At 50.6% G+C, this 14,056-nt stretch overlaps 2 protein-coding genes across 3 annotated transcripts; both read left to right on the top strand.

Moving 5' to 3' along the window:
- Positions 1-1,001: 1,001 nt before the first annotated feature.
- Positions 1,002-5,163, top strand: LOC109772466 (protein IQ-DOMAIN 2). 2 transcript variants are annotated; one of them, XM_020331455.4, is made up of 5 exons: positions 1,002-1,469; positions 1,569-1,907; positions 2,904-3,119; positions 3,987-4,106; positions 4,212-5,163. In XM_020331455.4, the coding sequence occupies exons 1-5, from the start codon at positions 1,404-1,406 to the stop codon at positions 4,956-4,958; spliced, it is 1,488 nt and encodes a 495-aa protein (XP_020187044.1). In that variant the 5' UTR covers positions 1,002-1,403; the 3' UTR covers positions 4,959-5,163. The 2 variants fall into 2 exon arrangements, with proteins under 2 accessions (XP_020187044.1, XP_040242024.1); XM_040386090.3 differs by having other exon boundaries at positions 1,008-1,469; positions 1,566-1,907.
- A 376-nt stretch (positions 5,164-5,539) lies between these two features.
- Positions 5,540-7,348, top strand: LOC120976156 (uncharacterized). The gene is made up of 4 exons (XM_073495826.1): positions 5,540-5,775; positions 5,854-6,190; positions 6,349-6,566; positions 7,307-7,348. Exons 1-4 carry the CDS (start codon positions 5,542-5,544, stop codon positions 7,346-7,348), a joined length of 831 nt encoding a protein of 276 aa, XP_073351927.1. The 5' UTR covers positions 5,540-5,541.
- Positions 7,349-14,056: the final 6,708 nt, after the last annotated feature.

Genomic DNA, 14,056 nt, shown 5'->3' with positions numbered 1-14,056 from the left:
TCGTTGAATCCGTGTCACCGCGACCGTTGGATAACATCAACCCACCATTTCTAAGTTGTAACCGATAATTTGCACGACCATTGTGATATTCGATAACCAACTAGTAGAGTCGATATTTGCAAAAATAGTAGTTTATTACGGAATTTGCTTCTGGCCAAGACCTGGAACTGAAACAATGTCTCATTATTTTTCTAATTCATGCCCAGGGCTCCGCCCGTTAATCAAGAATAAGACGAGCATTACCCTGTTACTTAGCCTAGCTACCCCTCCTCCCCACGCACACACACTGCCGAAACAAAATCATTGTCGAGGTTGCCCGCAAGGGTCATCATCATCATCACCTTTTTTCAAAGCAAGCTGCTTCAACTTCATTACATTGAACAAGCCATGAGGATATCCGACCTGAGGTCCACGCTCGCCTATGCCAAACAACAAGCCATGAGGTTATCCGACCTGAGGTCCATGCCTCCACGCTCGCCTATGCCAATGTTTGCAAGGAACCTCTGATTTCGAGTACAAGCAACAAATGGGGAAATAAGCAAATATTCCTCCGCGAGATAAACGACCATCATCCATCACAACTTGGACATGCCACGACAACTACCAATCCAAGAGATATGTACAAGCCTGGGACCTATGAGCATGTCCGGACTCAAAACACTGAATTGCAACCTCTAGTCAAGATGGATGTAAACCTTTTTTAAGAAAACTCGCCCTATGGTGCTTTACTCAATTGGCGAAGGCAAGCCCAACCGTAAAGTGCGGGTCAGAAAGCTAGGGATTACGTTCAAGCTCTTTACAAGATTCCCAAAATTTAAAGCTTGTTTAATTGTGTTATGAGTTGCCTCATTTGCCTGACACCAAGCAAAAAAGAAGCTTGAATCCATGGAAAGAGTGTACGATCTCCTTCATCTGGCACAAAATATGGCCCTCCTTTCCTTCGTCACCCTAAGCAAAGCAAGAGAGCCGAGCAGCTCTGGCATGGAACAAGGGAGCATACGTGTATTGTTGTTGTGGGGATTGAGTGGGAAATTGAAGGTCCTCACGCGCGCATACGTGTATACGTACATCTTCTCGTGTTGCTGTCTCTCTCTCTCTCTCTCTCTCTCTGGGTTGGTGGAAGCTGTGAGTGAGAGTGACCGAGTCCTCTGTCCTCTCTTCTTCTTCTTCCACCTCGCACCTCACCTCACCTCTCTGGGTTGGGTTGGGTTGGGTTGTTGTTACCGTCACGGTGCAGCAAACAACAAACAATCAGATCGACACAGATCCGGTGGCTGCCTCACCGGATCTCCCCATTCCTTCTTCTCCTCTTGCTCTCGACTCGACTGTACTGGACTGGACTGGAGTGGAAGCGAAGCAAAGCAATCATCTTGATCTTGGAAGAGTGATTGATTGATTGATTGATGGGGAAGAAGCCCAAGTGGCTGGGCGCCGTCAAGAAGGCATTCAGCCCCGAATCCAAGGACCAGGTCTTTCTCTCTGCTCCTTGTGTTTGTACTATAGGACTTCACAGACAGACTGACTCAATCCTAACCCAATCCCTCCCATGCTTCCATCTACTCTAGCAGAAATTGCAGAGGAGGTTGGCCGCCGCCGGCTCCAGCGCAGGCGCAGCCTACCCGCGGGATCTGACGCCCTCCGCCTCCTACCTCGAGGCACGCGCCTCAGGCTCAGCTCCCCCGCCCGCCCTCCCCCGCTACCCCGACGACTTCCAAGAGGAGGAGCATGAAATTGAGCATGTCGCCGCCGCGCCAGCGCCAGCGCCAGCCACGGATGCGCCGCTACCTGCCCCTCCTGCCGCCGCACCACCACAGGTTCAGGCTGCCATTGCGCCGGCTTCTTCCTCTTGTGTCATGTCCAGGGAGCTCGCCGCCACCAAGATCCAGACCGCCTTCCGAGGTCACCTGGTAATAACTCCCTAATCCTCAAATGCAAGCTCTATCTTACCTTACCTGCTTTTCGCTGCTCTAGCACTAGCACTAGGCCAGGCTAGGCAACATCTGGAACAAAACAATGCATTCTTTTAGAATTCCCTTCAAACTTGAAAGTTTTGACCTATAGATAGATCCATATTTGGTTCTCATGTACTAGTAGTATTTGCTTACTCTGACCGTCTGCACATCAATCATGCGTGCTAGAATTAGCCCGTTAATTTTAATTGTAGCAAGCCATTTTTATTCATGCTAACAATCTACTACCTTTGCTGTGTGAGGCAGATTGTCTGCCACTGCCTAAGCAGGGAAATCAAACACGACACTTGACACTTGATGTACCCCTAATGGAGCTTTAACTGAATATTTCTGGTTATCGCACTAGCAGAATTTTTGTACACATGTTTTAAGTGTGCCGAGCGAAGAATTACTGATACCGGTTTCCCCCATGTATGAATATCTATCTATCTATCCAGGCGGTTAATTACTGAAACCAGCATTCTTCATAGACATAGGATTACTGTTACATCAAGACCACCAAATTCCAAGTGAACTGTCAATTTTATATCATCGAATCGATGATTAATTAAAAACTAGTCCTGAACCTGCAAATTTGTTTTTTAATTCCCTAAATAATCTCTTCCAACTTGCAAGTTTTGACACATACAGTATATGCATCCTTATGGCACATTTGCTTAGTCTGACGGTCTGCAGGTCAATCATGCATATGCTAGAATTAGTTCATTAACTCTAGTGACTCACTCTTGTCGTTTTTATCTATGCTAACTGCAAGCCTTTGTTGTGTGAGGCAGATTGCCTAAGCAGGAAAATCTAACTTGACACTTCCTGCAGTCCTAATGGAGCTTTAACTGAACATTTTTTTGTTACCATTTTTTACTGATATTATGAGTGTACCGACTGAATTGTTGCTATCCATTCCCCCCATGCATGAATATCTATCTATCTATCCAGGCAAGAAGGGCGCTGCGGGCATTGAAAGGCCTGGTCAGACTCAAGTCGCTGGTCCAAGGCCACTCCGTCAAGCGCCAGGCCACCAGCACGCTTCGCTGCATGCAGACTCTGTCCCGGGTCCAGTCCAAGATACGGACGAGGAGGATCAAGATGGCCGAGGAGAACCAGGCCCTTCAGCGCCAGCTCTTGTTGAACCAGGAACTAGAGACTCTCAGGGTATGCAGCAAACATCATTACTTATTACCAGTTTATATTGTACATTTTAATATTAAATTCTTTACAGTAGAACATTTTAACCTCCATACCAGTTTATCTTGAATTCCTAATGTTAATTCCAGTACCATACGTAGAACCGGATCTGAAATTGTTAGTGTTTTTGACCAGAAATATGCGTTTACAGTAAAAAAAAAAAATGAACCTCGATACCATTTTACTGAATTCCTAGGTGTGATCCCAGTACAATATGTATAACCACATCAGAAATTGTTAGTGTTGCTGGACCAGAAATATGCAGAATACTAGAGCAGTACCGTTGATTGGACCTGAACTTAACGCACTATGGTAAATACACCGACTTCTATTACTGATTTACCACTGGGAGCAGAATACAGAGAGATCATGTTTTATATTGCTGGAGTCCTGTCTCTTTAGCCTCTGTTTTAAGTTCCGACACGGTGGTTGGTTTGTACTTGGGTGTTTCCTCTCTGAAATCTGAACAATCAGTGTCATACTGCAGGGTTTGAATTACTTACTAGTCAGGATTTGTCAGCTTTTGATTTGATTCAGTATGCTTATTTGCTGCTCTTTATAGAAGACAACTTTGGTTTAACTGGTTATAAGAATGAAAAAAGCAGTTAGCATTTGCAGAGAATTAAAAGAGTCATGTACTCTGCAGTTGAAGATGAAGTCCTTGTGAAATTCAGAACATATCTATATAGTTAAGGGGTCTGAGATTTTAGCACTTTAATGTGTTTATTATTCAGTTAGGGGTATTTGTTTACATTTACTTCTGTAATAAGCATGATAAAAGCACATCCATATGAACAGACAAGTAACAAACTCTTCCCTGTTATTATATATAAGATGGGAGATCAGTGGAATACCAGCCTGCAGTCCAAGGAGCAAATCGAGGCGAGCCTCGTGAGCAGGCAAGAGGCCGCGGCTAGAAGAGAACGGGCTCTCGCATACGCATTCTCCCACCAGGTCGGTTTGGTTGCATCACATTCAGTTCACTGCAGTCCATGCTAGGTTTTCATTCAGAGTCTTAGACAGCATTTTGGACATGCATTCCTGTTCTTTTTACAACAGTGGAAGAGCACCTCAAGGTCTGCCAACCCGATGTTCGTGGACCCGAGTAACCCGCACTGGGGCTGGAGCTGGCTGGAGCGGTGGATGGCGTCGAGGCCGTTCGACGGCCGCAACGGGGCGTCCGAGAAGGAGGGCAGCAGCGTCGACCGCACGTCGGTGCACAGCACCAGCCTGAGCATGAACCTCGGAGAAGGTGAGACGGTCACAAAGGCGGACAACCAGGTGGTGGACTCTTTGAAGCCGAATGATGATAAGCCGCCGCCGCTTTCGACTCCGAAGCCGTCCGGCCCTGCCCCCAGGCAGTCCCCGTCGACGCCCTCGCCGGCGCTGGCGAGGAAGAAGAGCGCGACGCCCAAGAGTGGAGACTGCGACGGCGACGACGCGAGGAGCGTGGTCAGCACTGTCCGGTCCGAGCGGCCCCGGAGGCACAGCATCGGCGCGTCCAGCGTGCGTGACGACGCGGGCTCTTCCCCGTCGGTGCCGAGCTACATGGCGGCCACCAAGTCGGCGTCGGCCAGGGCCAAGTCGCGTGTGCAGAGCCCGACGCTGACCGAGGGTGCTGCTCAAGCTGAGACGCTGGAGAAAGGATGGTCTTCTGTGGGTTCAGCGAAGAAGCGGCTGTCCTTTCCGGCTGGGACGCCACCGCCGGTGCCGGCGGCGGCGGCGAGGCGGCACTCCGGGCCTCCCAAGGTGCGGCAGGCGGGCGTGGAAGGTGGTACGGAGGAACGGGACTCGTCCCTTGCGTGACATCATGGGAAGCAGATTATGGTGTGGAGCAGAGCAGAGCGGAATTTGTTGCATTTGTTGAGTGAAAGGAACGCAGAATGTGTGTTGTGTGGATCCATTGGATTTGATTTGATTTGTATGATGGCAGTATTCCTATTTGATTATTCATTGAATAATATAAGTATCTGTAATGAAGATAAAAGGAGGGGACACGAACATTATTTCAGTCCATGTGCTCTAGTATTTGATTTGCAGGCAGATCATCATCATGTGTATGTACTGTATGTGTTGACAAGAAGATGAGGAGTTTTTGAATTTCAAATCATGACACTTGATAATTATATATAAATAAAATTTGCATAAAGGAAGGAAGCAAGGAATCGATAGGGCGGAGGCAGCAGCAGACTTGTCCTTGTCCGGCTCCAACAACAAGTGCACCAAAATCCCCCTCCAATCCAATATATTATCGATCGATCGGATACGTCCATCCATGGTGTCGTGTCCAGCGAGCAAGGAAGCCGCAGCCATGGCAACGGAGGGGGAAGAGACCGCGACCACGACGGCGGCGGCGGAGAAGACGTTCCTGGTGCAGAGCGAGGACGGCATGGAATTGTTGGTGTCCGAATCGGAGGCGAGCCAATCCATGACCATCGACGGCGAGACCGTCTGCTACGACGGCGAGCCCATCTACGTCAACGTCGACGGAGAAACCCTCTCCAAGGTCTTGCACTACTGCAAGAAGCACGCCGCCGCCGGCGACCACGACGACCTCCTCAGCGCCTGGGACGCGGAGCTCGTCCGCGGCGTCGACCTCGAGACCCTCTACGATCTCATCCTCGTAATTGATCGACTTCTTCTTCCTCCGATCGATCGCAACCATCAATTACGTACTAATCGTTTGATTGACGACGTGCAGGCCTCGAAGCAGCTGGAGGTCCGAGGCCTCCTGGACCTGGCCTGCGGGGCCGTCGCCGGCAGGATCAAGGGCAGGTCGCCCCGGGAGATCTGCCACCTCCTCGACATCAGGGGCGTCTTCTTCCCCGACTTCCACCAGCAGCTCTCGTCGGCGAGAAGTGGGTCTCGCTCGTCTGAGTCGACAGCTCGAGAGCTCAAGCTGACGGAGAAGGCGCTGCGGGCTCTGCACGTGGTCCGTGTCCACGAGTTCACCTCGTACGAGCCCAAGCAGGACTACCACGTGTGCTATCGCTTCCACCACGAGTTCAACACGGCCTTGTTCGACTACCACAAAGAGAGTAAGTAAAGTAGTATTTCTCTACATTGACTATTGATTGATTGATTGTTTGGTATCACATCGATCGATCGATCAACAACCTTCTTCTGCCTTGCTCTTCAATTTGATCAATTCGTGTCCTTTATATACCTTACTTAAACCCTAAATAACCCTTTACAGCTCGCTTCTGCCGTGGCCCGCCGCTCTGCAAGAGAAGACCGGCGCGAGAGTCGCTCGTGGGAGCATGTCTCAACATCATATCCTTGAAGGTGCGCGAGTCGGACGTCGGCTTCCCGATCAACGTGTTTGGCACCGTCGTCGCAAGGGACTCGGTGGACTATAGATGCGTCTATCTCTTTAGGCGTGACAGGGACGATCCCCAACTCATCACCTCGCCGGTATGCATGCATCTTCATCCCTTACTCTTCCTTCCTAGTGCGAACACACAATTTTTACACGATGTTTTTTCTCCCTAATTAAACCCCTTTTGCATGCATGCAGGATGATGTGTTATCTTTGTCGGACCCATGTCGAGCGCTAGTTCCGCGGAGTAGGGTTCATTTCGAGATCGATTTGAAGATCAAGTGCGATGGAGGGGCGGATCAAGTTTTTAGCAAAGGCTTGGAAGAATTCGATTCGGTCCGCCTCGCTACAGGAAAGGAGACCATGACCCTCGGTCTAGAGAGTTATCTGAGTAGGCTGGAGTTGTCATGTGTGCAGGTTTACACACCCGTGGAAGCCACCTTTGCCATCAACGTTCTAAAGGGCCCGTGTAATATCTCGAGAGCAGTCGTTGCGACCCGTGGAAACTTTAGGGATCGTAGAATCCTATACGAAGCAACGGACAACCATATAGTGATCGGTGACGGTGGCTCCGTTCCGTTGACTCGGCGTGTGGTAGCCGTCCCACGGGATCAGAAGCTGGCGCTCTTTCTTGTCGGTGGCGACGATGTAGTACTTGGACACCTTGCCCTCACTCTAGGCCATTCCGACGAAGTGGTCAATCGTAAGATGGGTTGCGCTGAGCTTGAGGTGAAAGTTGCTTGGACGGCTGTCCCGAGAAGAAAAAGACCTAACATGTTTAAAGAGGTCGGAGATGTGCGGCTCTTGCTGTGATAATAGCTTTTGTATGGTGCAGTGGTGTATCTCTACCAAAATGCAAGGAGCTGTTTTTGTTTAGGACTAACAGTTATATGATTAATGTATGATTTTTATCTGATGAATCTACAAGCATAAGGCTGGTTGTAATGGGGAGTATCATATACTAGTATCATGCATATAATACTAGTGTATGATACTACCTCCATAATGCATAGTATACTCCATTTAGTACTCTATTTATTGCCATGCATGACACATAGTAGCATAGCATTTAGTACTACTTTCTCTGTTTTAAACAACGAGTACTCACCAGCAACAACAAATATGCTAAGCAAGGAAGAGGCATGCCCTATCTGGCAGCGTCCACCTTCCACTCAAGGGATATAGCACTATCATTTAGCATAGACTATTCAAGGAGAAACAGTAATCATGAACAGAGACAGTAACCAGCAGAAAGTACTCATTATTTCGATCTCTGACTGAGTTTTCCTATCACCACTCTTACAATACTTGGCTTGCTGCCGGCCTTTGCGCCATTGGCGCAACGGGTCATCTAGTACATAGAAAAGGGCATATGCCACAGCCTATCACCTATCGTGTAGCCACCAACATACAAGAGCGAGAGTCGTCCCACTTTATCCGTGCGGAGAGCGACATGGTCCACTTCTTGCTTGATTGCTCACACCGGCCACCACGTGATCAATTGACACACACACGGCTAGAGAGTTGTCCCTTTTATGTGGATCGTCCAAGACATGGAGCTTGCCTTGCTTCCAAGACGAATTGAGATGTCCACCTCCAAGGCGACGCCACTTGCTCCCAGCTCGTAATCAACCACATGATATGTCCATCCAAGTCCGACCATGACAATGCATCCATTGTGTGTACATCAAGCCGAGAGGTACCATTCCTAATTGATCACCCTCCCAAAACTTGCGATTTTCAAGACGTCTTAAGTATAAAGCATGCAAGCATAAGTAGCCGGCCTATCTGAAAATATGGTTTGAGATGAGAAATATGAGAAACATGCACGCGGGTGCCGGAGGGGATTATATATAGTTTGGATTTATCTCGAAGAAGCTAGGTCGATCGGCACTTGGGCGAAGGAAAGGAAAGCATATCGTATGCTGTGCCAATCAATTATCTAATGTTACGTGATCTGATACATTCATTAAATAATGAAGTAAGTGTAATAAAAAAAATCAAGAGGAGGGGATATGACTACACTTTTCATTTTCAGTGCGTAAACATCAGGGCATGTGATTAGGATCATACATTTTCACCCGTCAGGACGCCCCCTATAGTTAGTATATTTTCAAGGTGGGAGGTGTTTGTTTTATACACCAAGTCCTCAACTCCACTCCAGCACCAAGTTGCACGCTCCAACTCCAGCTCCTGCTCCTGCTCCTGGAGCGTAGTATGTAGTATATATACTACTTTTTTGGTAGTATGTACCATATTTTGAGTACAAATATTTACGTATTTCACAAATATAATAAAAATCATGGGTCAACTTGTAATTTTTTCATGTAACTCACTTTGGAGTATCTTATATACAGTATATGAACATACTTAAAATAATAAAGTAGAATATATACTACCATATGGTAGTATATGAGACATGTGGGGTAACTACCCCAGGTGGTTGGATGGATTTTTCCTATATATATGAGACAGTATTAGAAAAGGAGGATGCACCCCCGGCCTCTGCATCTGGACGATGCATACGGCCACTTTATTAATTATTAAGCACAAAAGACCTTACAAAGTAGTACATCAGTAAGCCTGAAGCCACCATCTAGGCAACATCTGTCGCTACTCCTACCCCCTTGATGCAGTGGTGCCGAATGTCCGAGCCTAATACCAAACAGACATCGCACCAAATCCTAACATCTAATGTCGGATGCCCCATCCTAGCCACATACCGGGACTGGGTCACACGCCGGTCCGGCGCACTCACCGAGGCTGCCGCCGCCTTCTTCCACCGATCCATCTCCAGAGCAGGTACTGACGCACAGACCTTGCCAGGCCTGCCGTCGACGCCACCATGGCGCCAGACAGCTCGACCACCCTGCGCTCGTCCATCCAGCCGCATCCGTCGTCGATATGCAGCTGCACCATGCCGCCACCACTCGTCGTCAATGACGCGGTAGATACAACGCCGCACCATCTGGCAACCTCCACACCTTCGCTGCTGCTGGAGCTACTCGAATCCCACCATCCACAACATCTCTCCCCCGAACAGCAGTTCCTCCCAAGACGGCGCCTCCATGGAGGATACGACGCGCAGGACGCTGCCGCCGCCCAATCCAGACTGAATTTTGGACTTTCGTCCGGGAGGGGTTCGGGGGTGGATAGGGGGGACCTCGTCTTCGCCTCCAGGAAGGGTAACGGCGTCAAGTGACGTCGCCGATGCCGGGCCAAACACGCCGACCAAAGTTTCCTCCGGTCCCCATCCTATGCCACCAAACCTCCGTGTACTCCGGATCCGGCAAGCCACGATCCGAAACCTGCGAAGATGAAAGAGCCATGGGGCTCAACCCACCAGAAAGGAGGATCGAGAAGAACTCCTTGTAGATCTCCAGACGCCGAATCGAACGATCCGACGTGGCCAGCGACGATCATCATCACCCCGCGGCGGCCGACGGAGTCCGAAGAAAAGATCCAGATGGATCCGATCTGGATCCGGCGGCACCCGCGACCACCGGTTAGGCCAACGCAGCCACCACCTCACGACACGCAGGTCGCCACCGCCGCGCCGCGCACGTTCGCCCGGCGTTCCTCTGGATCCCGCTGTCCCGCGCCAGCCAAGACGGAGAGGATGGGGAGAAGCCCCACCGCCGCCCAGCCGGCCAGGCTTCGCCCGACGGCGCTATGGACGGCGGCGAGGAGGGGGAGAGGAGGAGGAGAGTCGAGGGGCGGCGGCTAGGGTTTTCCCCCCGGGTCGCCCGGGGGCGACGCGAGGGGCGGGTGCGTGGTGGTCATGTTCATTATATGCCTGTGCATTTGCAATTATCTTACCCTTATGGCGGTATGTTTATACTACATGGGTTTTCAGTTCAGAGTAATGATTACTTACAGCCAACTAACCCAGGAAGTCTCAATTTGTCACTTAGACACACATACAATTATATATGGTTGTTATTTAGCCTATCAATCATACAGCAACATTTTCACCCGTCGGGAGGTCCCCTATTTCTTTCTTTCTTTTGAATGCCGCATCAGCGCATCCCATCCTTTTTAGTTATATATATATTGCTAGTGTAAAATAGCGATAGATATGATGCATTGTATCGTGCTGTTTGGAACTTGTCCGATTACTTGAATGGATGCCACTTTGGTATTACCTTCATGTCATTGGGATGGATGGATCCATGGGGTCTGCATAGATTTGTTGCTTGTTTGTGGATCAAATAGACATGCTGGAGCTCTGACCGTCAAGTGTTCCTCGTGAGCAGACTTGAAATTCGGTCAGTGTGAAGTGCTCGCCCGAGCTCTGTTTTTTGTGCCCTACCACATTTTCAGTACCAAAGCATGTCCAGGAAATTGTTTGCTTTGTCTCTTAGTTGTAGCTGCTGTGAAGATTTTTTTTTTGTTTTGTTCAAAGAGGACAGATTGCTTCACCTTTGTTCGAATTTTGGGGTAAAGAGCCCTTTGAGCTTGGAAAACAAACTGCAGATAGTTAGTTTTTCTCTATAGTTGGTACATTTTGGGCTTGACATCCTTTTCAAAAAAAAAAATTATGTACATTTTCAAGGTGGGAGGTGTTTGTCTTATATGCCTATGGCAGTGCTAAAGGACTTTTTTTTTGTATTAAGCATAACTTTTGGCTTATGTATGTTTACTACATGTTGTTTCAGTTCAAGAGTAATGCTTGAGGCATGTAACGTTGCCATAGGAAGTCTGAATTTGTCACTTAGATGTATACTTTTGGTAAGCAAACTCCTTTGCTGAAAACCATTCTCTTTGGTCACTTATATTACTCCCTCCGTTTTTATTTACTCGCATATTAGGTTTGACTGAAGTCAAACTTCATAAAATTTGACCAAATTTATAAAAAAAAAATATGAACATTTACAATAGCAAATATATATGATGTGAAAGTATATTCAATAATGAATCTAATGGTATTGATTTGTTATTGTATATGTTATTATTTATGTCTATAAACTTTGTCAAAGTTTACAAAGTTTGACTTTGAGCAAAGCTAAAATGTGAAGTAAATAAAAACAGAGGAGTACTTTCCTACTACAGTAGTCTTTTTCTAGTTTCTAAAAAAGTCTCTTCTGTTTGGTTACATAGGGACTAAAGTGAGGCCTAAACTAGCATGGCAACACTTAAAAGATGTGGCGACGCGGAAACCTATTCTATTCTAGCGACGACCCTTCTCCTAGTCCCTGCCCCCTGTGGGACCAGCGCTGGGTTTGTACAGGCTGAATCCGATGGCGTTCTGCAAGGACTTCAATACCAGGACGCACAAGTACAAGGCGGAGACTCCGATGCAAGCCACGCTGACCGTCTACATGGACAGCACCAGCCGGCCGGGCCACAGCATGGTGAGAGCATCTCCGGCGGTTCGCCCCCACCCCCCATCGCCGAAAAAGAGCGGTTTGGAGGGGACCGGCGCTAGATTGATCCCTAGGGTGACTTTGTTCCCAGTTGTCGGCTCCGGGTTCGGCGATATTCTGCTCAAATTTTTGCAAACTCACGACTTTTGCACGAACTCGGTGATACATCATTGAAATTTATATAAAAACATAAAAACATGCAAACTACGCCAAACTAATAAAAGCCTAGCCACCGCCGTCGTCTACATGCCGAGAAGCCTGTAGAAGCGAGTGTAGTCGCTGCCATCGCCGTCATCGTCGTCGTCGTCGCGCGCCTCGCTTGCGCCCCCGCCGTTGCTGTAGTCCTGGCCGGAGTCGCCGACACGCGGCGGGGCGCTGGATGGCCCGGCCTCGTCCTTCTCGTCGCTGTCGAGGACGATGACGCCGCCCTCCTCGCGGCCGCGGCGACGGGCCTCAAGCTCCAGGTACGCCCGGCGCTGGCGGCGCACCTGCTCGCGGATGTAGTCCTCCTTCGCTCACTTGAGGGCGGACGCGTCGTCGGGGGCCACCATGTCGACGTGCCCCGGCTTCACCGGGAGCAGCCCCGGCTCGGGCTTCGGCCGGACCAGGCGGAGGGAGCGCCTCGCCGGTGCCGGATCAGGCGGGGAGGGCCGGGCACCCTCGTTGATGACGATGGCGCCGCTGCGAGTGCGGCGCCCAAGCGGCGTCTCCTCCGACTCGGGCTTGACGGGGCGAAGGGCTGGCGAGCCGGAGCCCGACGACGAGGACGACCCCGGCTCCATCCGCCGCGGCGTCCAGGAGCTGCCACGACGACGAGAGAAGGATGGCCTCGGCGGGTACTAGAGGCGTGGCACGTTGCCGGTCTCGATGTGGTCGAGGACGGCCTCGAGGGTGCGGCTGGGCACGCCCCACCACTCGCGTCGCCCGTCGGCGTTGAGGCGGCCGCGGGGGATGACGCCGTTGGTGGAGGCGATCTGCTCCTCGTGGCGGCGCGCGGAGTACATGGACCACATGGTGTGGCTGTCGGCGGCGTACCGCGGCTCGTTCCGCTGCTCCTCCGGCAGGGACGAGCGGATGCGGGCGATCTCGACCCGCCGCGCTGCCCCTTCGGGCACAGGCGGCACCGGGACGCCGCCGGCGCTCAGGCTCCACGTCCCCGGCACCCGCATGTCCGGGGGCGCCGGGTACTCGGCCTCGTAGAGGAGGCACGCCTCCGGCTCTTGGAGGTGGCGACGGCCGAAGCCGTTCCCCGTCGCCTGGAAACCTCTCGGCCATCTGTTCGTCAGCGGGGAGGCAGGGAGAGTGTAGCTTTGTTCGCCGGAGTGGGGAGAAAATGAGAGCTGTGCCGTCCACCGGCGGGGACGTCGCCTTTTATAGCCGAGCGGGAGCGGCGAGAGGCTGCATGCCGGGCGACGCGTGGCGGGTGAGGGCGGGACGCACGTCGCGGCGCCTTCACTGTGCCGCAGGTGAGGCATCAATGGAGTTTGACCGGCGCGGCAGCCTTGGCCAGCCGCATTGATTCCCACAGGAACCGAGGCGATGAGGACGACGAAGCGGCGTCTCGCCCACTCTCTCGCGCCAAAATCGCTCGCCCCGGCCTGGGTCCGCCGGCACCAGTTTCTGCCCAAACAGGTGAAAAACGGCCTCCTGGGATGCGGCTAGGCTGATTTTTAGGCGCCAGCGGGGAAAAAACGCCTGGGAAAAGCCTGTTGGGGTGCGGGTGAAGATGCTGTGATGTCCCTCTCGCTGCGCCACGTCTACGAGATCGCCAAGCTGAAGCAGGCTGACCCCTTGCAAGCACATGTCGCTCGAGGCCCTGTGCATGCAAGTCCATCATCGGCACGCCCAAGTCCATGGGCATCGAAATTGTCAAGGATCTCTGAACGTTTTTATTGTTTTGAGGGAACACACAGCCGTCTAGTCTAGTCTAGTTTTATCTGACCTTGGAAGGCTGAAAGGAATTGGAGATGAGATTTCTTTTGAATGAGGAGAAACTTGGCTGCTCTATAACTCTGCTGAAATCCTGCCTGCCCTATGGCGTGGCGAGAGAGGTGGTTGTCTAATAAGCTTGTTTCAGTTCAGCCTGTGTGTTGTGTGTACTCCTAGTTTGGAACAACACTGAACGCGTATAACTGGGAATTGCAACTTCATTGCCTTCCATGTGAATTGGACATTGTTGTACTCAAATTACTTTTTCTCCATGTATGTCAAGTGGTAAT

The sequence above is a fragment of the Aegilops tauschii genome, chromosome 3, assembly GCF_002575655.3.
Source record: "Aegilops tauschii subsp. strangulata cultivar AL8/78 chromosome 3, Aet v6.0, whole genome shotgun sequence".
NCBI classification, from domain to species: Eukaryota; Viridiplantae; Streptophyta; class Magnoliopsida; order Poales; family Poaceae; genus Aegilops; species Aegilops tauschii.
This window is presented reverse-complemented; position numbering and strand designations above follow the sequence as displayed.